The sequence below is a fragment of the Rattus rattus genome, chromosome 10 (assembly GCF_011064425.1).
Source record: "Rattus rattus isolate New Zealand chromosome 10, Rrattus_CSIRO_v1, whole genome shotgun sequence".
Classification (NCBI taxonomy): domain Eukaryota; kingdom Metazoa; phylum Chordata; class Mammalia; order Rodentia; family Muridae; genus Rattus; species Rattus rattus.
In genome coordinates, this window is record NC_046163.1 from 952,539 (window position 1) to 976,596 (window position 24,058).

The 24,058-nt window shown below is 50.5% G+C and overlaps 1 protein-coding gene across 1 annotated transcript in view; it reads right to left on the minus strand.

Annotated features, from left to right (window-relative positions):
• Positions 1-1,532: 1,532 nt before the first annotated feature.
• Positions 1,533-24,058, minus strand: part of Syt2 (synaptotagmin 2) — a 43,290-nt gene continuing 20,764 nt past the window's right edge. The window contains exons 2-9 of the mRNA XM_032915173.1: positions 9,928-10,131; positions 8,863-9,029; positions 6,996-7,115; positions 6,506-6,673; positions 6,083-6,250; positions 4,803-4,920; positions 3,679-3,812; positions 1,533-3,070 (exon numbers count right to left, since the gene is read on the minus strand). Coding sequence (XP_032771064.1) covers positions 2,864-3,070; positions 3,679-3,812; positions 4,803-4,920; positions 6,083-6,250; positions 6,506-6,673; positions 6,996-7,115; positions 8,863-9,029; positions 9,928-10,114 — 1,269 coding nt within the window. The 5' untranslated portion in view covers positions 10,115-10,131 and the 3' untranslated portion in view covers positions 1,533-2,863. The remainder of the gene's footprint in view (positions 3,071-3,678; positions 3,813-4,802; positions 4,921-6,082; positions 6,251-6,505; positions 6,674-6,995; positions 7,116-8,862; positions 9,030-9,927; positions 10,132-24,058) is intronic.

Here is a 24,058-nt window from a genome sequence, read left to right on the forward strand (position 1 = left end):
TTGTTTGGCTGGGAGCTCCCTGGTCCCCGGGCCAGCCTGTGTTTCTAAGTCACCAAAACTTCCCCCAGGCACTGCAGAGGCTGCTTCGCTTCTGGGAGGATCATTCAGGGAGACCTGGTGCCCCCAGATCCTCAGTGGAGTTGAGTGGGTAGTCATGGTCGTAAGTTCTCTTTAAAAACGAAAGCAAACAAACCCTCGAGTAAATACTTTCCTCTCTTTGGGATAAAAACTTTCATCCACAAAAGTATCCAGAATCCCTCGCCAGCCAGAAACATCGACTCTCTCTGCTTAGTGTTGATAACCCAGGACCCTGGCATCCCAAGAGAAGCCCGGTGGCAGTGAAGGTTTGGAATGCAGTGCTGAGGTCTGGGTCATATCACACACACCCCCCCAGTGCAGAAAACCTGAAGCCCCAACATGTTCCTGCCTAGTCTCTGGACCTGGACCGCTGCCATCTGCTTGGGTGGCTAGTCCGGGACCAGCCCCAAGCCTGAAGAGGAACCACTCCCAGCATCCACGCTGGCTCCAAACTAGAGTTAAAAAGTCCTGGCAGGCTGCCCACAGTAATGAGCCCTAGCCTGTCTCAGCCCAGGGACATTCAAACCGCAGAGGCACCCACCATCCCTTCCCTCCTTCCCTCTGTCAGCAGCACAGTAGGACTGTAGAAGGAAGGGCTGGATGAGGTTTATAGGAGAGAACCCAAGGAGTTAAGTATGACTGGGGAAAGCTAGAAGAACACAGGAAGAAGGGTAAGATTGACGGGAGTTTCTGTGAATGGAGTTCATGGAATGTGAGAGAAGAGCCAGTGGGGAGGGGCCGGGAAAGCACCAAAATTCTACAGAAAGGAATCCAGTGACATCAGACGTCCATGCCAGGACTCTGGTACTCTCCAACCACCTGAACTCTGAGTGTACCTGATGGCCTAACGATGGGAACTCTGGTCCCAAGGACTACAGCCCATAATCCTATCAGAGTCCTCCCTTCTCCGTGGGTAGCATAAACACAGAGAGTGTATAAAATACACAACTTCCCATGTACCAGGGGCCAATAGCAGAAGGGTCTCTAAAAGAGAGGCAGGTCGAACCTACTTCACAGTCTGTTTCTGGTGGAGTGTTACCTCACTCCCTACTTAAACCAAAAACAAACAAACAAACAAACCAAAAAAGCAAAGCAAACCCACATATCCCCCATTTTCACTAAAATTAAGACACTACACCTTCTCCATGCTGGGCTCTCATAGCCAAACTCTACAACACCATTCATCTCTGAGACCTACAAGAAGCAGAAGGACCCAGGTGGGGCAGAGCAGAAGTCCTGCCACACTTGCTGTTGAATCGAGTGCCCTACATCCCCCCCACCCCCACCCCCGCCGGCTTCAGGAAAGCTGTATACTTCCTGTGGTAGGAGAGCAAAGGCCTGAGAGATTGGAGAACAAATGTAAGACCCAGGGAAAGGAGCAGCCTCAGGTTACAAGGAGCCTACGCCCCTTGCCCAGGCTGAAGGTTGGGAAGGATACTTAGTCCAAGCCTGACTAACATATATATGGCTTTTTTATCAATGCTGGGGACAACTAGGGAACAGGAAGGAAACACAAACTGAACATAGGGTGCAAACCTTAGGACATTTTCTCCACCACCCATCTGAAATGAATGCGCTGTGTTTCCTGGCATTCTGAGAAAACTGTCTAAGGAAGGGAAGGACGGGGCCTCTCCTAAGGTCTGCCTGGGCTACTCCGGCTACCATCACTGAGGGTCAAAGGGTCCAGAGGGTCAGGAATAGGAGTTGTGAGGAGCTCTGCAATGTCTAGCTTGTCACTGTCCACCAACGGTCCCCTTCTTGACATCCCCTCCTTACCTGGACCTCGAGGGAACTAAACACCCAAGCATCCCTCTAATATGTCTCTGGCTCTGTGCAAAGCACTTATCGTCAGATGGTATTTTTCCACTTACACAAAAAGGGAAACAGAGGCAAAAGCAAGATGGTGCGTGAATGCAAATGAACGCACCGCTTGTACTCTGCAGAGGGAAGAAGCATCTGCCTCCCACTGGACGAGGCAAAGATCCAGAGCTGAGTAATGGGACTTCTGTTTCTTCAAAGTTTGATGTCGTCAACAAGAATGACATCCTGGAGCTGGCGGTCCCTGGTTGAATCCGACCATTCGAGTAAATAGTTTATTTCCATGAATGATCCCAAAGCCCCACTCCTTGGAGTCTGGGATGGCATCAAGCCTTTGGTCCTAGTTCGGAACACATCCAGTATCACATCTTGCCGTCTTCCAAATGGCCTTTCGCAAGGACTATGGGAGCTTCTGGCCTCTGACCGCTTAAGCAGTGGGCTCTCCTCACCTCGGAGTACCTGAAGACTTTCCTCTCTCACACGGCTTCATTGTCCGTGACTCATTCCAGAAACGAAGAGATATTCCAAACAGAGGCAAGGTGGGGATGGATGGGCACACGTGTACACACACACACACACACACACACACACACACACACACACACACACACTCGTCGAGACACAGAATGTGCTTGCCACTTTGTTGGTCCAAAACCCAGGAAAAGCAGGAAGTGCTTCCACTCTGACAGTAGAGGGCCCCACTTGGGGTGAGGGGAAACCGTGATAGGGCATGCAACAAGGACAGCTACTGGGACAGTAACAGAGCCAGGCTTCTCGTTCACGTCTTAGGGGACTCTCCACACAGCCACCAAAAGGAAGTTGGTTTTTAAAAAGAGAAAAAGAAAAAGGAAAGGAAAACAGGACACACCGCAAACAAATGAAGAAACCTCTAAGGTCGCGTAACTGAGGTATTGATAGCTCTGGAGCTCGTCAGTGTCCTCTGGGGCGAGGCCCCAGCCGCCGCTGCCTACTTGTTCTTGCCCAGAAGAGCATCCACTTCTTCCTCAGGCTTCAGAGAGTGCCACTGGGCGATGGGCCTCCGAGGGTTAGCCAGCATGTCGGACCAGTGCCGCAGCTCCGTGCCTGTGGCGTTGCTGCCTACGAAGATCTTCCCGATGGCTTCATTCTTGCCCAGTTTGTCATAGTCTAGCACGGTGACGACCACCTGGACTTTCTGCAAGGCAAGAAAAGGAAGGAAGGACTTCAGAGGAGACGTGGAAGCCGGTGGCATGCCCTCTGTCCCTCTGTCCCTCCGCACTGCAAATGATAAGGAGGGAAGTGCCTCCAGGTTTCTGACTTTCAGCCCAATGCCATTAAATGTCAGTGTAGAAGACATAGCTTTTTTTTTTTTAAGTAACCTATATTTCTGCCAGCAGGCGCACTTGAACATACGCAACGCTCTAGGCACTGTAAGACCTTATGGAAGGGGAACGGCCTCTAATGATGTCAGTGGACGCGTAATAAAAAACAGGCAAGTGTTAGACATAATAAATACACGGGTGTCCCTCAAATAGAAATGACGTTTTAAATGCACACTCTCACCTCTGTCAGTCTATACCGTGAACGGTATGGATATACAAAAATATCTAACTTTTTAAAAAGTAATTCATGTTCAGATAATGGGGGCCCTTCGACAGGGTCCTCTGCAGGGTCCCACCCAGCACTGTCGGATCCAGATCCTTCCCCACTGGAATGCACCCGGCCCGTGGCTGACCTCTAACTCCCCATACTCGTCTGGTTAGCTCAGAGCCCGAGAACCCCAGGCCCTGGAGGCTTAAGCACCTGGATCTGCTCAAAGGGGATCTCGAAGCTGAAGGACTCGTTGAAGTAGGGGTTCAGGGTCTTCTTCTTCACCGTCGTCTTCTTCTTCTTGAGTCTCTTGCCGTTCTGCATCAGGTGGATCTTCACATAGGGGTCTGCAGAGAGAGTCCCAACCCAAGAGGTGCCTCAGCCCCGACAACCCTCCTCGTGTTCCAAGGTCTCCACTGTGCTAGAACCAGGCCCCTGGGAAGCCCAGAGGAGGGACAGGAAGCCCCAGAAGCAGAGGGGTCATCTGGGTCACCGGTAGGAAGGGCATTAGGCTGTCTCTAGCTGTTGTTCACTTACAGGTTCCTAGTGCACAAAGTTGGGGGAACTTCTGAGTTTAAGAAAGACCTTGTAGGGTTGGGGAACTCAGTGGTAGAGCGCTTTAGCAAGAAGGCCCTGGGTTCGGTCCCCAGCTCCAAAAAAAGAAAAAAAAAAAAAAAAAGAAAGACCTTGTAAGGAAGGGTGGGGACTAACTGGTCAGGTGCCTGGGCTAGGAGGTGACTGAGAGTCCTGACCCTGCATATCCAGTCTTCCTAACCTGGCTGATGAGAATCTGAGGACGCACAAGGAAAACGATCAGCCCAAGGTGATAAGTCCGATCAGTGACAGCCAAATCTCAGCTATAAGGCTCGTTGTCAGAGGAGGCTCAACAGAGGTAGTAAGCTTTACCATTAGCATCCTGTGGCACAGGCTAGCCCTATGCCAGATTTACTGTCAGGTAAATCTGAAGCCAGCAGCACCCACTTCCAGAATAGAGTTGGCAGAGCCTGCAGCCTCTTCTGGAAAAAAACGTCCCCTACTCTGATGGCATGGCAGAAAGACTGACTGGGTTAAGCCCTGCCCTGACACTTCTAACACTTCCTGAAAAAAGTTCTGTGCGGTTAGCTCATTTGGAGAATGACATTTTTCTGTCTTCTCCTCCTTGGCCCACAGAGCAAGGCCAGAAGGTTATGGAAGACACTCAGATAGGGACAGGCATCTGTGGAGGACTGAAAAGCCTGTGACCAGAATGGGGTAAGACCTTCTATTCTCCCCCGGGGACTCGGAACGGTGGCTAGCTCACTGCTGCCACACAGTGGCTCACAGTGGTTCTGCATCACCTGAGAGGCCCCCCACATCCATCTTCTTCAGGTTCTTGGCCTCCAGGATACAGACGGTGAGCTTCCCAGCAGTGGGCACGTAGCGCAAGGAGGTACAGATGTCACCCAGCTTCTCTGGCTGTTTGGGGGAAAGAAACAGGATTCAGGTCACGTCAGCAATTCCAATGGCCTCTAGTGTGGCTGACCCCATCTTGCCAAGATCGGCAAAGCAGGGATTTCAGCCCAGTCACCAGTGCCCACATCTGAAGCGGAGGTGATCTTCAGCTTCCAACATCAGTACCTCACACTGTGGTTTGCAGCCACGGCCTGAGGAAGCTGACATTCAAGAAGGCAGAGGATAAGCCATAGCGGAGGGACCTAGCCGACCTGGAGGATGTTGGGTATGCACAGATCCCCACCGAGCTGAGTAAAAGGGACACAAGAAGCAGGTGGGCGGCCAATCGGTTGGGGACCTTCTTCTTTGATCTCTCCTGCCCCATCATCCTTTGCTGTCAGCTGTGGGGCTTAGCATGGTTCTCAGAGCACTTCCTTTCCCATTTATTATGTCCCTTAAACCTCGTGTGTGACAAGGCACAAGGACACTTTGTAACCAACAAGAAATCCAGGTTGCCAGGGAGACCTGTTCTCAGAGTCAGACAGCAGCACAGCTCTGGGCAGGAGAGGTCTCAGGACTCCCAACCTGAGGTTCTGCCAGCACCCAGTTTCTCAGGGATGGGGCCGCCAAGGTAAGGATAAGACCAATCAATCATGCCCTCCTTCCAGGATGCAGACCTTCACCTCGGACAACAGAAGGAGGCCGAGTGCTTTTATTCCCAAACCTCCTCAGGGCCCCACATAGGCTGAAACAGGTCACTGGTGCTGGCAAAGTAGCTAAGATGAGAATTCCAGCACACAGCAAACGAGGGGTTGATGGCTGTGGCTAGAAGACAAGCCAAACATGGAGAGTCCTATTGAATCAAGGCTGGCTTTTCTGGTGGGTAAACCGAGGCACAGAGTCTGATGGGAAGAAGTGATAATGGCGTCCTTATTTCACAGTTTGCTTGACAGACACCAGGCACTGTACAAGGTACTTCAGATGGGCAGCTAATTCCCAGCTGTAACCGTCTAGAGGAAGGCACCAAAGCCTCAGGTTAATTAGCTCCCCTGGGATCATCATCAGCCAGACAGCGGGGAACTAGACTCTTCACCAGCAGACCTGACCCAAACCACCGCTCTCCCTGTGATCGTGTGTCGGAGCCAACCTCATCAAACGGTGAGAAGCCTGGCTGCTCCGACCTTACCTCTTCCTTCTCTCCGCCTTGTAGGTCTCTCCATTCCTCGATGGGCTGGCCAAGGTCCACCGTGTTCATGGGCACTTTCACCTCCCCGATGATGTCATGCTTAGAGAAGCGGTCAAAGTCATAGATAGCCATCACCAGGGTTTTGCCTCCTAACTCCTGGTACGGCACCTGTGGGGCACAGAGAGGGTCAAAGTGGCTTCCTCACTCCCGGGGGGATGCTATGGGACGATCCCAGGGCGTGGGCCTGTGTTGCTCACAGGGTACCAGACAGACTGGAAAACCCATCGTGTTAGATGGAAGGGAGGCTACCACAGCCTGCTACTGGGCCAGACAGCCCAGGGCTCCAGCCACGGCTGAGGACCGGAGCAAGGAGTGCAGAACCCAGGGGCAGAGAGAGCAAGAGCCATCATCAGTTTCCATCACCTTGAAAGTGAAAGTCTCGTTGAAGGCTGGGTTCAGTGTCTTCCGGTGCACCTTGGTCTCATATTTCTTCTTCTTGTCTGGGAGGAGGAAGACTTTGACATAAGGGTCTGACGTGCCACCCATGTCCAGGGCCGGGAGTTCAGCGGCCTGCAGGACGCCCACGGTGAGCTGTGGAAAAAGGGGATATGTCTGAGTCTCTGGACTGTTCCAGCACCAGATCTAGTCCCAGTGGGTTCCTGCCAACACCCCACCCTCACCCCAAGTGGGAATCTTGGGAGTGGGCCCAGGCCAAGCTTAGCCAGTAAGTTAACAGCTGAGTTCATCTAAGACATTCCCCAGTAGAGGTTTATGGTGAAAGCCAGGGTCAAGGTTAAAGATGTATATGTCCTGTGGCTTCCAACTGTCCTGCTCCACAGAAAGGCACAAGGCCTGCCTGTCTCTAGGGTAACGGCTTCCACTCACGCAATCCCCATTGCCCAGCCACACACACCTGGTTGGCCTGGAAATCATAGTCCAGAGAAAACTGCAATTTGCCCAGGTTCTCCGGCTCTTTCTCCTCCTCGCCTTCTCCTTCTCCTTCAGTCAGGCCTGTCTCCGCGTCGTCATCATCCTAGGAGAGCTGCAGGTAGGGAGAAAGTTTGAAGGAGAAGGCAGAACGGCCTTCACAAAGCAGCAGAAGCTGCCCCAAAGCGTGACTCAGCACTTCCAGGGGATGCCCCGGGAAGATCCGAGGACTTGGACCTGTGTTGCCTTAGGGTACAAGGCAGGTAACAGTAACCAACGTTCAGCTGAGCCTGTGCAGGGCTCGGCTCCCCCACAGCTCACAGGACCCCCAGGCAGACCACAGCCCCACACTTGGAAGACATGACTCTGGCTTGGGCAAGAATCTCTCCTCCCTGTGGGGTCAGGCACCACAGCACAGGCCAAACAGCTTCTAGGGGCAGGGGCTCACTTCCCTTGTAAAACCCTCTCAGTCCTTTGCCCGGCCCAGATTTCCCCAACCTGGATGAGACATACCAGGATTGCAGTCCAGTCAGGAACAGAGCGAGTCCAGAGAGGCAGAAAGAGAAGGAAGTGGTATAAGAGCATGGCTGCTTGGTGAGACCAGGCTGGGTTGCGTGCGCGCACACACACACACACACACACACACACACACACACACACACACGCACACACATATGTATATGCCCAGGAACACACATGCATGCACATACACATGCATACATGCATATACATACTAACACACACAAGCATGCACACATCCATGTGCACATGTGTGCACGCACATATGTATATACACAGGAACACACATGTATGCATAATGCATACACACATGCATATACATACTAACACATGGGCAAACATATACACCTTCCATGTGCATGTGCACATGCACATGTGCACACACATGTGCATGTGCATACACACACACGTATACGCACACACACATGTATATGCCCATGAACACACATGCATGCACATACACATGCATACATGCATATACATACTAACACACACAAGCATGCACACATCCATGTGCACATGTGTGCACGCACATATGTATATACACAGGAACACACATGTATGCATAATGCATACACACATTTACATACTAACACATGGCCCACATGCACATGGCACACACATGTGCACAGACACACACACACACACACACAAACACACACACACACTCTGGCTTTGAGGCCCAACAGGCATTCAAAGGCCATCATGACCCTTGGCTGCTTTGGGGGCTCAGTCCCTCCTTCCAGCCTTCAGTGTAAAGCCTTGAGAAAAGACTTCTCCCAGTCATTCCCCAAACAGACAACAGAGGACAGTGAAGCCCCAGACTAAACTTAGAGGAAGCACCAATTTGCCAAGGGACCTGCTGAGACCAACACCAACAGGCAGGGGGTGACAGATCATCATCCGATAGTGATGGATTCCACATGGCCCTGTCTTGGTGCCTTCGAACCTGCCCCCAACCCATCTGAGGCCGGACCCAGCCCAGCCAAGTGTGTCTGTCCCTCAGATCTCCCGGCAGGAAGAGTCAGTGTTACCCACAGTGACTTCCTGATGATCATCATGGTGTCTAGCACTTAGTCCCAGTGGCCTCCTCGGGAGTCCATACATTGTCCCCGTCTTTCTCACCTTTTCCAGGCTGAGCGCATGCTGGCACGTGGCGAAGTCCCCTCCCCTCCAGCTTGGGGTGGATGACCTGATAGCACAGGTGCAGCCACTGGGGCCATGTGGAGACTATGGCCCCTGCTTAGAGAGTGCAGAGGGGAACGGCTCACACAGAGGAGGAGCCCAGAAGCCCTTGCCTCACCTCTCAGCCCGGCCCCTCCCCAGCACCCTACCTGGCCCCCCTTCATGTCCTTCATGTTCATGGCGTTCTTCATGCCTTTGCCCTTCTCCTTCTTGTTCTTCTTCTTCTTGCAGCAGCACTTCTTACAGATGCAGAAGCAGCAGGTGAGCAGCAGGAGGCCAGCAACCACGGCCATGGCTATCAGAGCCCAGGGGGGCACTGTGGACACAGCACAGCACAAACACTCTGAGTCTCACCAGCCCCATCCCAAGCATGGGCGTGTGTGGGCTGGGACTGTGACTCCCCCATTCTCCTGTCGTGTGTGTGTGTGTGTGTGTGTGTGTGTGTGTGTGTGTGCACGCTCTCTCCCATTCTCCTGCCCCCTGTGTGTGTGTGTGTGTGTGTGTGTGTGTGTGTGTGTGTGTGTGTGTGTGTGTGTACACCTTGCTCTTGGCTGCCTCCTTGTGGACACAGCCTGCTGAGCTAGCAGCCTGCAGTGTACATGGAGTAAGTTCAGGCTGTTGCTAGGGTTGGGGTTTTCTGGTTACTTTGATCTTTCCACCACTAGCAGATACTCATCACAGCCTTGGGACAGTCCTCAGAGGTAGGTTTTCTGAGCTCTAGTTCTCCCAGAAGGCTGGTCCTGCTTAGCCAGAGGGGCTAGAGAATGCCTACCCTGCTTCCTATGATACCTGAAGTCCTGGCTCCCACCAATGTGGCTGACCCTGCAAGCAGACCTGGTTCCACACAGAGAGTCTTTCCCGGGAGTTCAGAAAGCCTCATTTTACACACTCCAAAGTACGGCAGTTTCTGAATGCTGCTGAAACCCTGAATAATGTCTTTATCCTGTTTCACCTTTTATCTTCCTCTTTTGAGGGGTAGTCATACTTAAAGTTGACTTGGCCCCTGTAGCTTGGGGCATGTACCATAAACTCCCTTGGTGGCTTCCTTAATTCCAGATCATACTCCCCAGCCCATGCCTCTGGGGGAAAAAATCCAAACTGAGACCAAAGAAGGAAGCCAGCCAATCCCACCCCAGTGGCTCCCCACCTCCTCTGGCCTGTCAAAGGCCTCTCAGGCTAGCCCTGTAACCCTCCTGGCCACCAGGGCCACTCACAGGGGATCTTGTTGATCTCGTTGAAGAATTTGTCCTTCAGCTTGGCGAACATGTCTTCTTGGCTCTCCCCGGTGCCCGTGCTCTCTGTGGAGTTATCGGCAGGCGCGGCGGGTGCCAGAGGCATTGTGGCAGTGGTGGTGGCCGGGGCCACAATGGGCTCCTGGTTCCTCTTGAAGATGTTTCTCATGGTGGCAGAGGAGACAGCTGGGGATGAGAGGAAGAAGGCAGGGTGCTTTCCCAGATGCTCTGCACAAAGGCCCAGGAACCGCTTCTGCGCCAAAGGCTAAGAATGCTCCTCCCTCTGTAGCCAAAGGTGCTAAGCACAGTGTTCACAGTGTGCAGAGACAACAGCCCTCAGTAGGGTAGTGCGGACGCTCGGACTGTGACAGGCACCTACTGGATGTGGGCCACTACATTCTGAGGCCCTTTGCGTTGTTTCTTTATTCTTCTCACTTAACAGCTGGGGGAACCGGCTGAGACACTGAACTGTCCTGAGACCCCCCAGCTGCCAGTGGGAACCCAGCCTGACAGAATCTGCCTGGCCCCAAAACCTGTGTCATTCAATCTAATCTCCCACAGTTCTAGGAAGGCCAAGGCTCTCACTGAGGTCCACTCCATGCTCCCTGACTTCCACAGAATGGCTCAACCCCCCCCCCATGACACGAGGGCACCCCCAGCCCCTTCCCTTTCTGCACTAATCTCCAGTCCTTGCTCTGGGTCTTTTCAGGTCCACATCTCTAGCCCTGCTCCTCCCAACAGCCCTAGAGCAAAGAGGTGGCGTTCACTGAAGTTGGGAAGCCAGAGGAGAGGGGGATGAAAGGCAGAGGCAGAGACATGGGGGGACCCAACGATCCCACCAACCAGAGAACTAAGACTCTTGGTGCACTTTGCGCCTGTATCCATTCTGCCTTACGTGTCTAGACCACACCATGCAGGAGTTGGCATTCTTCTTTATCTTTTCCTTTGTGAGTTCATTTTGTCTTCATCACTAATGGCTCAATAATCCTAGTGTGCATGGAGATACCGTGAGGTTTTCACCCCATGAGTAACAGAGTTTCCAGTGCTGTGGCTGGAGGTCAAGTTAAATGGTAGCACTTGTTTAGCACGCGCTTGCCCGAGCTCTATACTCAGCACCACTATACAGACACACGTATGTATAATATATACATCCACATATACATATTATATAACCATGCATGGTATATATGCTATATACACTATGCATACACGTGTGGCTATAACCACACATCTATACACACACAGCTATAGTAAGATAGCATAACTCTGATCTTCATTTAAAGCTGTGCCCTGATGAGCTTCCAAACTCTCCCCTGCGCTCTGTGCGCTCTCTGACACCGTTCCCCTTCTCAAAGGGTCGTGTGCCTCTTCAACTCACGTCCTGACAGGACAGGGCTGCGCTGTGTTCACACTGGCTGCTTCTGTGTCACATACGCCCCTCCTAGCTTGTTTGCATTTCCTGTTGGTCATAACCTGCATTTCCCTACTGACTGAATGGCAGCTGGACACCACTCATCAGCTATTGGGTGATTTTGTTTGTTTGTTTGTTTAATGTATATGAGTGCACTGTCGCTGTCTTCACACACACCAGAAGAGGGCATCGGATCCCATTACAGGTGGTTGTGAGCCACCACGTGGTTGCTGGGAATTGAACTCGGGACCTCTGGAAGAGCAGTCAGTGCTCTTAACCGCTGAGCCCTCTCTCCAGCCCTGATTATTTTCTTTAGGAAAATATCTATTCAAATCCTTTACCAATTTAAAAAAAATCATTTTATTTTTATTGGGCACTGTGTAACTGTGGTGATCAGAGGACCACTTAAGGAATCCATTCTCCCCCTTTGAATATCTGTCTTTACACTGCTGAATCATGTCCTTTACAGATTCTGGCTTTCAGCTTCCTGTCAGCTGGGGAGTTACAGCCTGACAGGTTGCATTCTCTACCTACACTGCTTCGAGAGACAACGGCAGTGTCTCCACCCCACGGAGAACCAGGGGAGCATCAGACACGTGATTTACAAAAACGATTCTTTAACCTTAGGGCCACCTTTCTATTTTCTGTGATGAGTTTCAAAATACAAAAGCCTTTAATTTTGATGACGCCCATGTCTTTGATTGCTTGTTTTCAGTGGTGTGGCTAAGAACCAGTCGCACAGCGAATGTCACCCAGATTTATCGGAGGTTTGCGATTATAAGTTTAGCTCTTGCGTGAAGGTCTACAGCCACGTTGAGTGGTGGGTATCTGCGACGTGGAGGGAAGGGGTCGTGTGACTGTCCATTTGACACGGCAAGCAGCACCATTCTGGCCATGTGTAACTAACAGAGCAGGGCATGCGTGAGAAATGCCCTTAATACACAAATGTTGGGAGGGCAGGTGCTATGGAAGTGCCCTAAATACAACACTGGACTTTTGAGCGTCTGCCTTCCCAAATCACTAGCCTGCTTCCACCTTTGGGGGGGGGCTGTTTCCTCTCTTAATAAACTGGCTCTGTTTCTATTTCTGTGTGTCCCTCATCTCATTTATTGTTCTGGGACACAAGATCCTGGAAGTCTCAGCAGGTCAGCCTTGGATTCAAATCTGTATCTGAATCAGCTGGCAAGCCAGCCAGGAAGAACGATAGGCATCGTTTCTCCTTCCTTCCATCTGTCCGTCCGTCCGTCCTTCCTTCCTTCCTTTTCATCCTTCCTTTTCTGCCTGCCTGCCTGCCTGCCTGCCTTCCTTCTTTGCCCAGAGCACTCGGAAGTCTGTGGCAAGCTCCCACAGACGGGTAGCACGGGGCCGCCTCTCCCTGCCTGTCTTTTTCCCATAGTCCATATGGCCAAGGCTCTTCTGGGATGTAAGCCAGACAATGGTGCACACACTGAGTGTTGACTGTATAGTATAGTGGCATTTCAGATTGGCTGAATGTGGGAATTTCATGGAGCTGACCACCGACCGCATGGTCACTGACCACAGGGTGACCATATAGGGGACAGCCATGCGGGTGCTAATGAGACCCTACACACTCACGCTTTCCTGGGCTGTTGAGTCACTCAGTCTCTTCTACCCTTCCTTCCACCTTCCCCAGCACCCACCAAGGTGACTGGAATGGCAGGCAGGGCTGTGGACAGGGTACTGCAATGGCTCTTACCCTACAGACACAGTTCCCCATAGATGCCACTGGACTCTGTCTCCCTCAGGGTCCTAAATCCAACAGGCTTCACATGCAGACTCCCAGGGAACTCTTCGCTAACTGTGACCGCCCACATCACCACATCAATGCCTTGTTTACTTCATTATACCCTAACCACATTCACATTCAATTCGTGGTGTCCCTTTACTGTTGCTTATCCCCAAGAATTCTGAGATAATTCCCCAGGTGACAAGAAGTCTTCAGAATATGAGGTCCAAAGGAGGTGGGGGGAGCTACCCATTTGCGCTCTTTCCTCAATGGCAATTTAAAACTAAAAACAAAGCCAAAGCCATTCATAAAACTCAGTGTCTTCTCTGACAGATTGTTGATTGCTCCCCACTTCGTGAGAGAATTATCCTAATTCACCAAGGAAACTGAAATCACCCCACAGGCGTCACAGCAGGGACAGGACCACAGGACTCAGTCCTGGGAGAGACAGTGTAAGGGGTGGGTTCGGACCCTGACTGGGGAGCGAGTAAGTGTGGACGAGCTGATAGATCCAAACCAGAGAGAGCTTCGGTCCTTCTGTGGCTACTCTCAGACCTGCCTTGGGATGCCCGGGCAACAAGTGATGGGAGAGATCCATCAGATGTCCTTAGGACTTGGGGTGGACATGAGGCGGACTCTCGCCAGAGGCCCCAACACTTTTCTCTTCATGTACGCCTGTCCCTTGTGGCCATTCAGCCTCAAGTATTGGAATAAGGTTTATCCTGAAACCACGTAGGGATAGGAACCAGTTTTTTTCCTGTAATCCTCTCTGGCCTCAGTACAAGCTGTGTGATGGGAAATCCAGATAAAGACGGGAAATTAAATGATAACATCATCCTGCTGCAGGACAGGTTTGGTAAGAACAGACAGAAAGGATACAGAGCCTCTCATGGCTCTCTGTGAGCAATGGGGGAGATGCAAAGAGAAACGGCAACGTCCGGCGGCAACGTCCCCCTAGTGCCCACCCCCTTTAAACAGAAGCAGTGGGCAACAGGACTCAGGTAACATGTTCTGTCCCACTCTGCAGCACTCTGGACCACCTCCATTCCCTCTTACTCAATCCACCTTACCCATTAAAGAGGGAGGAGGACTGTGGGGCACAGCAGAGGGAGGACTGTGGGACACAGCAGAGGAAGGAGGACTGTGAAACACGACAGAGGGAGGAGGTCTGTGGGACACAGCAGAGGGAGGACTGTGGGACACAGCAGAGGGAGGACTGTGGGACACAGCAGAGGGAGGAGGACTGTGGGACACAGCAGAGGGAGGACTGTGGGACACAGCAGAGAGAGGACTGGGGCACAACAAAGGGAGGACTGTGGGACAGAGCAGAGGGAGGAGGACTGTGGGACATAGCAGAGGGAGGACTGTGGGACACAGACAGAGGAGGGAGGAGGACTGTAGGACACAGCAGAGGGAGGAGGACTGTGGGACACAGCAGAGGGAGGAGGACTGTGGGACACAGCAGAGGGAGGACTGTGGGGCACAGCAGAGGGAGGAGGACTGTAGGACACAGCAGAGGGAGGACTGTGGGACACAGCAGAGGGAGGACGACTGTGGGACACAGCAGAGGGAGGACTGTGGGACACAGCAGAGGGAGGAGGACTGTGGGACACAGCAGAGGGAGGACTGGGGACACAGCAGAGGGAGGAGGACTGTGGGACACAGCAGAGGGAGGGACTGTGGGACACAGGGGGAGGACTGTGGGACACAGCAGAGGGAGGACTGGGGGACACAGCAGAGGGAGGAGTAGGACACAGCAGAGGGAGGAGGACTGTGGGACACAGCAGAGGGAGGACTGTGGGACACAGCAGAGGGAGGAGGACTGTGGGACACAGCAGAGGGAGGACTGTGGGACACAGCAGAGGGAGGACTGTGGGACACAGCAGAGGGAGGACTGTGGGACACAGCAGAGGGAGGACTGTAGGGCACAGCAGAGGGAGGAGGACTGTGGGACACAGCAGAGGGAGGAGGACTGTGGGACACAGCAGAGGGAGGACTGTGGGACACAGCAGAGGGAGGACTGTGGGACACAGCAGAGGGAGGAGGACTGTGGGACACAGCAGAGGGAGGACTGTGGGACACAGCAGAGGGAGGAGGACGGTGGGACACAGCAGAGGGAGGAGGACTGGGGGACACAGCAGAGGGAGGAGGACTGTGGGACACAGCAGAGGGGAGGACTGTGGGGCAGCAGAGGGAGGAGGACTGTGGGACACAGCAGAGGGAGGACTGTGGGGCAGCAGAGGGAGGAGGACTGTGGACACAGCAGAGGGAGGACTGGGGACACAGCAGAGGGAGGAGGACTGTGGGACACAGCAGAGGGAGGACTGTGGGACACAGCAGAGGGGAGGACTATGGGGCAGGGAGGGAGGAGGACTGTGGGACACAGCAGAGGGGGGACTGTGGGACACAGCAGAGGGAGGACTGGGGACTGAGGGAGGACTGTGGGGCTGTGCACACAGCAGAGGGAGGAGGACTGTGGGACACAGCAGAGGAGGACTGGGGGACACAGCAGAGGGAGGACTGTGGGACACAGCAGAGGGAGGACTGTGGGACACAGCAGAGGGAGGACTGTGGGACACAGCAGAGGGAGGACTGTGGGACACAGCAGAGGGAGGACTGTGGGACAGAGCAGGGGGAGGAGGACTATGGGACACAGCAGAGGGAGGACTGTGGGACAGAGCAGGGGGAGGAGGACTATGGGACACAGCAGAGGGAGGATGGTGGGACACGGCAGAGGGAGGAGGACTATGGGACACAGCAGAGGGAGGATGGTGGGACACGGCACAGTTACTTTCTCCGATCTTTCCTCTACCTACAGCTCTCCCCTTAGGGAAGTGTCTGGACATTGTGGACGGTTAGAGTCCGTGCTCCTTCTTCAGCCATGGAACTTCAGCAATTCAAGAGAAAGCTGGGGTGTTCTCTAAAAGCTCCCCAGAACATGACTAAGAACCAGCACACAGGAATTGCCGTGCCTCGGTCTGTATTCTAGCTTAATTGTCTCTGGTCTCATGGGGACTTCAAAGACTCTTGCCTTCCTACGCTTGCCCTCCCAGGGTACAACCACATTCCTTCTGCCAGACCTATGGCTCTCTCTTCTTACTGCCCAAAGACTATTCCAGAACTCATTAGCCACATGAATATTTTAGCCCAGGAACTTTACCTTCAGACCCCCGAGTTCAGTGCTTGCACACTGCCTTCTTGGTGCTCACACTGCAGCCTGGACGAAGGGGCCCTGGCGTGGCAACCTCACGGGACAGGACTGAAGGTACCAGACAAAACACCGACAGACAAACAAAAGTCGGAATTATCGATGCCCTGAGACTCAGCCTCTTTCTCTCCAAAGGCAGAGGAAAAAAACTTTTTACTTCACTAACATAGTTGTGTCATGTGTGTTCAGGTGGCCTCCACGTGACTATCATGTCATTGTCTCCAGAACATCCCCCAGCTCAACCTGTAGCTGCGTCAGTTTTTTCTTATGCTTTTTTTTTATTTTTAAAAATGTGCATTAAATTTACTTTCTATTTCTCTTTTGGCGTGCGGAGTTTAAAACTGTATGGGCCTATGTATAAATATGAGTGTCTGTGGACTGTGTTAAAAGTCCTAATAGAGGCACCCTGCCTTAAAAGTGTAGGCACTTTTAGCTTCTTAAACCTATTAGAAGTGCTGGAGAGATGGCTCAGCGGTTAAGAGCACTGACTGCTCTTCCAGAGGCCCTGAGTTCAATTCCCAGCAACCACATGGTGGCTCAGAACCATCGGTAATGGGATCTGATGCCCTCCCCTGGTGTGTCTGAAGACAGAGACAGTGTATTCACATACATAAAATAAGTAAATCTTTAAAAGAAAAAAGTATTCGTGTGATACCTCTGGGTCTACTAAATATCTCATAAAGCATTTGCCTGTCTGCCTTTGTTTGATGGGGTTACTCACGTGTCACAGCGCACACGTGAAGGTCAGAGGGCACTCAGTTCTTGCTTCCTACTGTGTGTGTTCCAGGGATCGACCCAGGTCATCCGGCTTGACTGCCAGTCCCACTATCCCCAACACATCCAACCAGCTCCTCATAAGACTTGAAAATGCTGTTCCCTTATATAAAACAATATTCACCAGTGTCATAAGGTAAAGAAAACTCCACGAAATTCTACATTGGATACATAGATTTCCTTCAAAAGTGGATAAAATGTTTACCAAAGGTCTTTACATTAAATTTCCCTTTCACAGTGAAAATTATAGGCAGTGCACTCCAAACCAGCAGTAAATTAAAATCTGGGTACGCTCGCTCCAAATGCAATAAAAATGGCTGTTATTAAATCTTGAAGTAATACTAATCCCTAAAATTTAAGGTACATTTCAACTTACTTTTATTGACATTAAAATATAAAAGATATTGCCTGTTCACCTGTGCTTCCCCTTCTGAAATCAGACCTTTCAAGGCTCTTGTTCAATTAATAATAATAATAATAATAATAATAATAATAATAATAAATTTCAGAACGTAGCATTGGTGCCTGTTCACCCTGTGTATACCCCTGACCAATCATGTCAGGCTCTGTACCTTTAAAACTGGTCTTTATGTGTGTATCTGTATGCTGCTGGCATATACTAGGGCTTCTATATTGTTCACGTGGTCCATAAGCCAATGGTGTTGTTGGCCCAAGTGCCTTTTAGTTTATAATGTAACTAAGACAGTAAAATAAAAAGCGAAGGGTATATTTAACCTAACAGCCTCCGTCAGGCGGGATTTAGTTGATATTAGTTCTGGAGTCTCTATCCGCTGAGTGAATAACCTGGCCTTCACAATAGGGCACAGCCCTCTTCGGGGACCGGACTCGATGGGCTCTGCTACTCCCGCAAGCCCAACCTGGAATGATGAATTACGCCTGTGCTGTCAGCTCTCCCAGAGAAATGAGACGCTCACCCGCAGAAGTATACACCTAGACCGCAGGGAAGGGGCAGACACTAAACAAATGCAAAGTAAAAGCCAGAGCTGTGTCCTGATTTGTAGCTTCGTGAGCCTAAATAAGAAAGGATTTTTTTTTTTAAAAAAACAAATGCAGTTTCTAAATACTTAAACCTTTAACGAATTAGTTCATTTAAGTTTATTGGTTTAAAAAAAAAAAACCCATGTATTATCTCGATGGCTGCTATAAATGTTTTGCCTTTATTTCAGACATAGCTTTCTGGGTTTCATTAAAATACAAAGAAGCTGCATTAAAAATGTCTTCTAAATTTTGTAAGGAAAAATAAAACAAACAAAAAATTAAAAAGGAGATAAACAGGGGAGAGCGAGTCACTTAAAACCTAGGATATGTGACAAATCCTTTAGCGATCCACTACTTGGTAAGCTTATTTTAAAATATAGGTTTTTTTTTTAAAGGAGTTTGAGCACAGATACCCTCCCTATATAGGTGAACCGTGCCCCCCAAAAAGACATGGTTACTTAATGAAAATCTCAGTGCCAAGTGTGGGATGTCTCCCTAGGTATTGTTAGTCAGGAAAGCCTCATAGGACCACACCGTGACCACTCTTCTTAGTTATCTGCCAGACCTAGATAGTAGGAACCTAACACACCTTGGTTTCAGGACAGAGATAATCAAGCTGGGGGGTCACCTAAAACCTTCCTAATAGCTAGCATGGTGGCTTGAGTGAGCATGACCCCTATAGGCCATATGTTTGAATATTTGGTGGAACTGTTTGGGAAGGATTAGGAGGTGTGGCCTTGTTAAAGGAAGTGTCTCTCTAGGGGTGGGTTTTAAGGTCTCAGAAGCTCACACCATTCCCAGCTAGCTCTCTCTGGCTCCTAGTTGGGTCTCAAAATGTGAACTTCTCAGCCACTGCTCCAGCACCATGCCTGCCTGCCTATTGTCATGCTTCCTACCATTATGGTCATGGATTCTCACTCTTCGAAACGGTAAGCCCCCAATAAACATTTTCTAGCTATGTTTCTTGCTCATGGTGTTTTACCACCGCAGTAGAAAAGTAACTTAAGACAGCTGGCTTTCATAGTGCCACAATGTGCTATGCCGCTGGGGGGTAGGGGGAGAAAAGCCAGCAGTGGTATTACCAAGCCATGAGCACTGCATGCTACAATACTGACTTTCTAGGCATGACGTGCCCACTGCTATAATAGAGGCATGACAGTTACATGGATAATCAACCAATTTTGGATTGGATTTGAGGTCTACTCCACAGGAGGAAACTGATACCAGGTTCTGCGAAATGGGTCAAAAGCCTGTAAGTACAGAGGGCGTAGGCCCTCGAGGGAGCTCTACTATGTCTATATGGGCATGATGCCAGACCATTTTCTAAGTATTTACATTTGTAGATTAGTGCTGCCCCCAGCCTTGGCCAGAGAAGCTGCTTTCTGTAGCGGTCATGGCAGAGACAACTTGTACAAGTATTGAAAATAAATCGACTACTGGGTGCTCAGCTCTAAGCGGGGCCTCTGTATCAGACACACCCACTCCCACCCGAGGCTCAGGGAGCATCTCATCTTGGAAGAGGAAGACAGAAAGTAAGAGCGGGACAGGGGGACGTCCTGTGAAATTCTGTCTTCAGGAAATGACCTGGCCACGGGGTTCACATAAGCTGTCCTATGTGGGAGCTGCAAACTGAGCTCAGGACCTCTGCAGGAGCAGTATGCACTCCTAAGCACTGAGCCATCTCTGCAGCCCCTTGTGCACCACCCCTGGGGTGTTACCTCCTGGGAACCCAACTCAGCTATGGTGACTTGCACAAGATCAAGTCAACAAAAATCAGTCAATATTCCAACGAGCAACATTAAGAGGCTCAGTGAGTCACAACAAAAAAGTGGGGAGGGCCTGAAGTGGGGAAGGGTACCCCAAGAAGTGTGAAAGGATAGCTGAGGGTGATATGACCAAGATACGCTGCTTTCATGTATGAAATTGGCAAAGAATTAGTAAAAGACATTCTGTTAAAAGCAAAAAAAATTATATGTGTATGTATGTGTGTATGTTATAAATATAAAATATTTTAATGAAGGTTAAAGAGAAAAGAAATTTATTTAGATGAGAGAGGATTTTGTACAGAAATTCTGTCCAAAGGCAAAGGACTATCAGAATAAGAAGAGAGAGAGATTAGGGTAAAACCAACGGGTTAACATCACAGTCACAGGGTTAATGTCACAGAGTTAACGTCACAGATTGCTTTATGGAATTTAAACCTTAAAATCAGCATGGGTTTACAGAAACTTACCTAAAAAACCATGATTTCATTTCTCTTAAGATTTTATTAAGATATGAGTTCAGTTTCTAATCAGGAAAAAGAAGCCTTTACAGAGTCAGGATTTCTTTTTAAATGTCCCTGTCCGAGCTTTACCAAGGTGTCACACAAAAGCTAAGTTTTAAACGCCATTCCTTCTTTCAATGATGTCATGGGCTGGGTGTTCAAAACCACCCTCAATGGACACAGCGATGAGAACATAAGGGACCCAAAGGACAGCTGGCATTTATTCCCCAGTCAATGAGGTCTCAGGGGAGGGGACAACCCAGGAAGGACCCTGCAGCTCCAGCTAGTCACATGCCATGGTCTCCTGATCAGCGAGACCTGGAGAGTCCGCAGGCTGAACTCACCAGGTTTATTCTACAAAGAGAAAGATGAGCGCAGAGGAAAAGGTCCCCAACACCTCCAAGAAAAGCCACTTGGTCAGGAAGACTCTGACCCATCCCAGGAGATAACACCAGTGGGGTGGGGCACAGGGCCCGGAGAGATGGCTCAGTGCCTAAAACTGCATACCGCTCCTGCCAGGCCCTGAGTTCAATCACCCACACAGGGCAGCTCACAGCTGGACTGTAACTCCAGCTCCAGGGGATCCGACATCCTCTGGCCTCCATGTGCACCTGCACTGACCTGCACAAACCCACACACAGCCACTACACAAAATTAAAAATAAATTTAAAAAAATCCACCACCACCTAAAGGAGCCATGGAGCTCCTACCAAGTCCCTAAGAGTAACTTCTGAGGACCTTATTAGTAACTGGAAAAGAGCTAACCTGGGGCCACCTTGCATGGACTTAAACAGCCAGCAGGAAGATGTAGCCAAAGAATAAAACAATTGGTAATTACACACACACACACACACACACACGCACGCACAACGCACACACACACAAAAAAAAGCTCCATTAAACTCAATTCTAAACCTTAAAAGGGGGACAAACAGTGCCTGGAACCTTACAGACCTCCTCAATAAACCTTCAGTATGGTGCTGGTGAGACGCTCCCATATGTAAAAGTGCTTGCTGCCAAGTGTAAGGATCGGAGTTCGATCCCCAGACCCTGTGTGTTGGAAGGAAAGAATCCCATATGCACTGTGGCATGCATAGGCCCACATACGCGCACGTCCGCGTGCGCACACACACACACACACACACACACACACACACACACACACACACACACACACATCACAGCAATAAATAAAGAGGATAAAACATTTAAGCCCTGAGTATGGGCTGTGGTCCTGTACTAGTTCAGCTGTCACAGAGATAGATTCGTCCCTAACCTCAAAGCTGTGACCTCACTTAGGTTTAGGCTTTCTCTGTTGTTTTCCTGTTGTAACAGTCAATGCTCATCGGTTACAGTCAGTTCCAGCATTTCCAGAAGAGGAAGTCAGATCACCTTGAAATAGGGTTACAAATGGTTGTCACCAACCATGTGTATGCTGGGAACTGAACCCCAGTTCTCCACGAGAGCAGTCAATACTCTTCCCAGCTGAGCTATTTCTCTAGCCTCTCTTGCTATATTCTTTTTTCTCCCCTCTTATCGAAAACATTCTCTTCTCATCTAATATACCCTGAATTACAGTTTCCCTACATGCGGCCCTCCCAGTCTTTTCCCTACGTGCCTCCCTCTGGGTCACTCCCTTTCTGTGTCTCGCTGGAACATAGCAGACCTCTAAGAGATAACAAAACACAACAAAATAAAACACACTAACACAAAACAAAACCAGCGCATCAAAGTTGGACAAGGAAAAAAAAAAAACAACAGAAGGAAAAGAGCCCACGAGAAGGCACAAGAATTGGAGACTCACTCATCCACACTCAGGAGTTCCATAAAAACACGAAACTAAAATCCATCACACACGCAAAGACGGGGTGTGCAGATCCACACCCTGTGCTTGCTGCTTCGGTCTCTGTGAGTTTACATGAGCTTGGCTCAGGTGACTTAAGAGTTCTGTGTCCTTCATCCTAGATTACAGCAAATACTAGGCGAATCCACAACAAACCACTGAACTGAGAACGGACCCCATTGAAGGAATCAGAGAAAGGACTGGAAGAGCTTGAGAGAGGGGCCTAGAGACCCCAGAACAAGAGAAGAGCAACCAACCAGAGAGGACTAAGCCAGAAAGACTATAGATGGACTGACCCTGGAGCGAGAGCAATGAATAGAGTAAGAGAGAGAGAGGGGAAGCCCTGGGTCCCCAAGACTGAACCCCCAGTGAACGTGATTGGAAGAGGGGTGGTAATGGGGGGGAAGAGGAGGGAACAATAAGGAAGGAGAGAGGGAGAGAAACTGGGAAGGGGAAGGAGGGAAGGGAAATAAGGAATAAAGGAGAGTTCTGGGTCCTCAATCCTAGATTTTTTCTGGAAACTCTGGACCAAAGGAGAGGAGGAGAGAGGAAGAGAAGAGAGGGAAGGAAGGGAAGGAAGGAAGGAAGGGAAGGGAAGGAAGGAAGGGAAGGAAGGAAGGGAAGGGAAGGGGAAGGAAGGAAGGAAGATGTATACACCAATCCAGTCACAAACCTTTGATCTGCAATGCTGTCCTGCCTGCAAGCTATGCTGGGGTAAGTTGACACAAAGCTTGTTGGGGTGACGAGTCAATGTCTGAGACCCATTCCACAAGATCTAACTCATACCTAACATTGCTTGGATGGCCAAAACCAGAGAATATAGTCCAGAGACACTGGGTAAAACCAAGTGCCATTGGTCTTTTTCAAAAGTAGTCGTAAAATGACCCCTAACGGTTATTCCACTATACTCACAGACCAGGAAGCCACCTCCTGGAGCAGATGGGCGCAAACACAGATTCCTGCCTCACAGCGCTCACAGGAGATCCTTAGGTCACTGGGTCAGACCATGTCATTCCCAGGCTATCCTGAAGCCAATGACCATGGCTTTCCACATCACCAGAGCACTGGGGACAGGTAGAATCTACAGGTCTTTCCACAGCTATGGACTGGACTATTCCAGAAGGCATCCACCAAGTCAGGGCATCACCCAAAAACAGACTGGAGGAAACCGAAGCCTGGAGCTTATGAGAACCACCCACCCTCCCTCCCTCTCCTGTCTCAGGCCCAAGCTCTGGAATCAGACCAGTACTTCAGTCAGCCATGTGACCTGGGGTAGTTTCTTTCTGGGCACCAGACTTCTGAGCCATGGGAGGCAGCTATGACACCCAGTGTGGGTTTGGGGCTGGTATTGGACTGGGGCTGACGCTGCGGACCCACACACCCAGCCTGGATGCCCAGTGCAGAGCCTGCCCCTCGTCTACTTGAGTCTACCTGCCCTCAGATCCATCACTAACTACAGCAGAACTCAGACATCATCAGGAGCCTAGCCCTAAAGTGACCAACTACCCCTGTCCCCTAGATGCCATCCCCCATCGTCTTAGCAGTGGATATAAGGAAAGCCAAAGAGGAAAAAGAGACAGGTATCTGCCTTACTTCCCCCTCTGCCCCTCCTACCTGCATTTAAGTCCCCCTGGGGAAATCTCCTGTCCCCAGTATCCTCCCAGTCTGTTTTCTGTCCACCAGGCAGAGTGATTCTGTGAAATAACTCCACAGTGACACTTTTTGCTGTTGTTTTGAGACAGGATCTTACTATAACCTCAGGTTGGCAGCCAACTGGTAATCCTCCTGCCTCAGTCTCTCAGTGCTGGGATTACAAGCAAGTATTGCTTGCTTTTTGCTTGTATCATGATTACAACATCATGCCA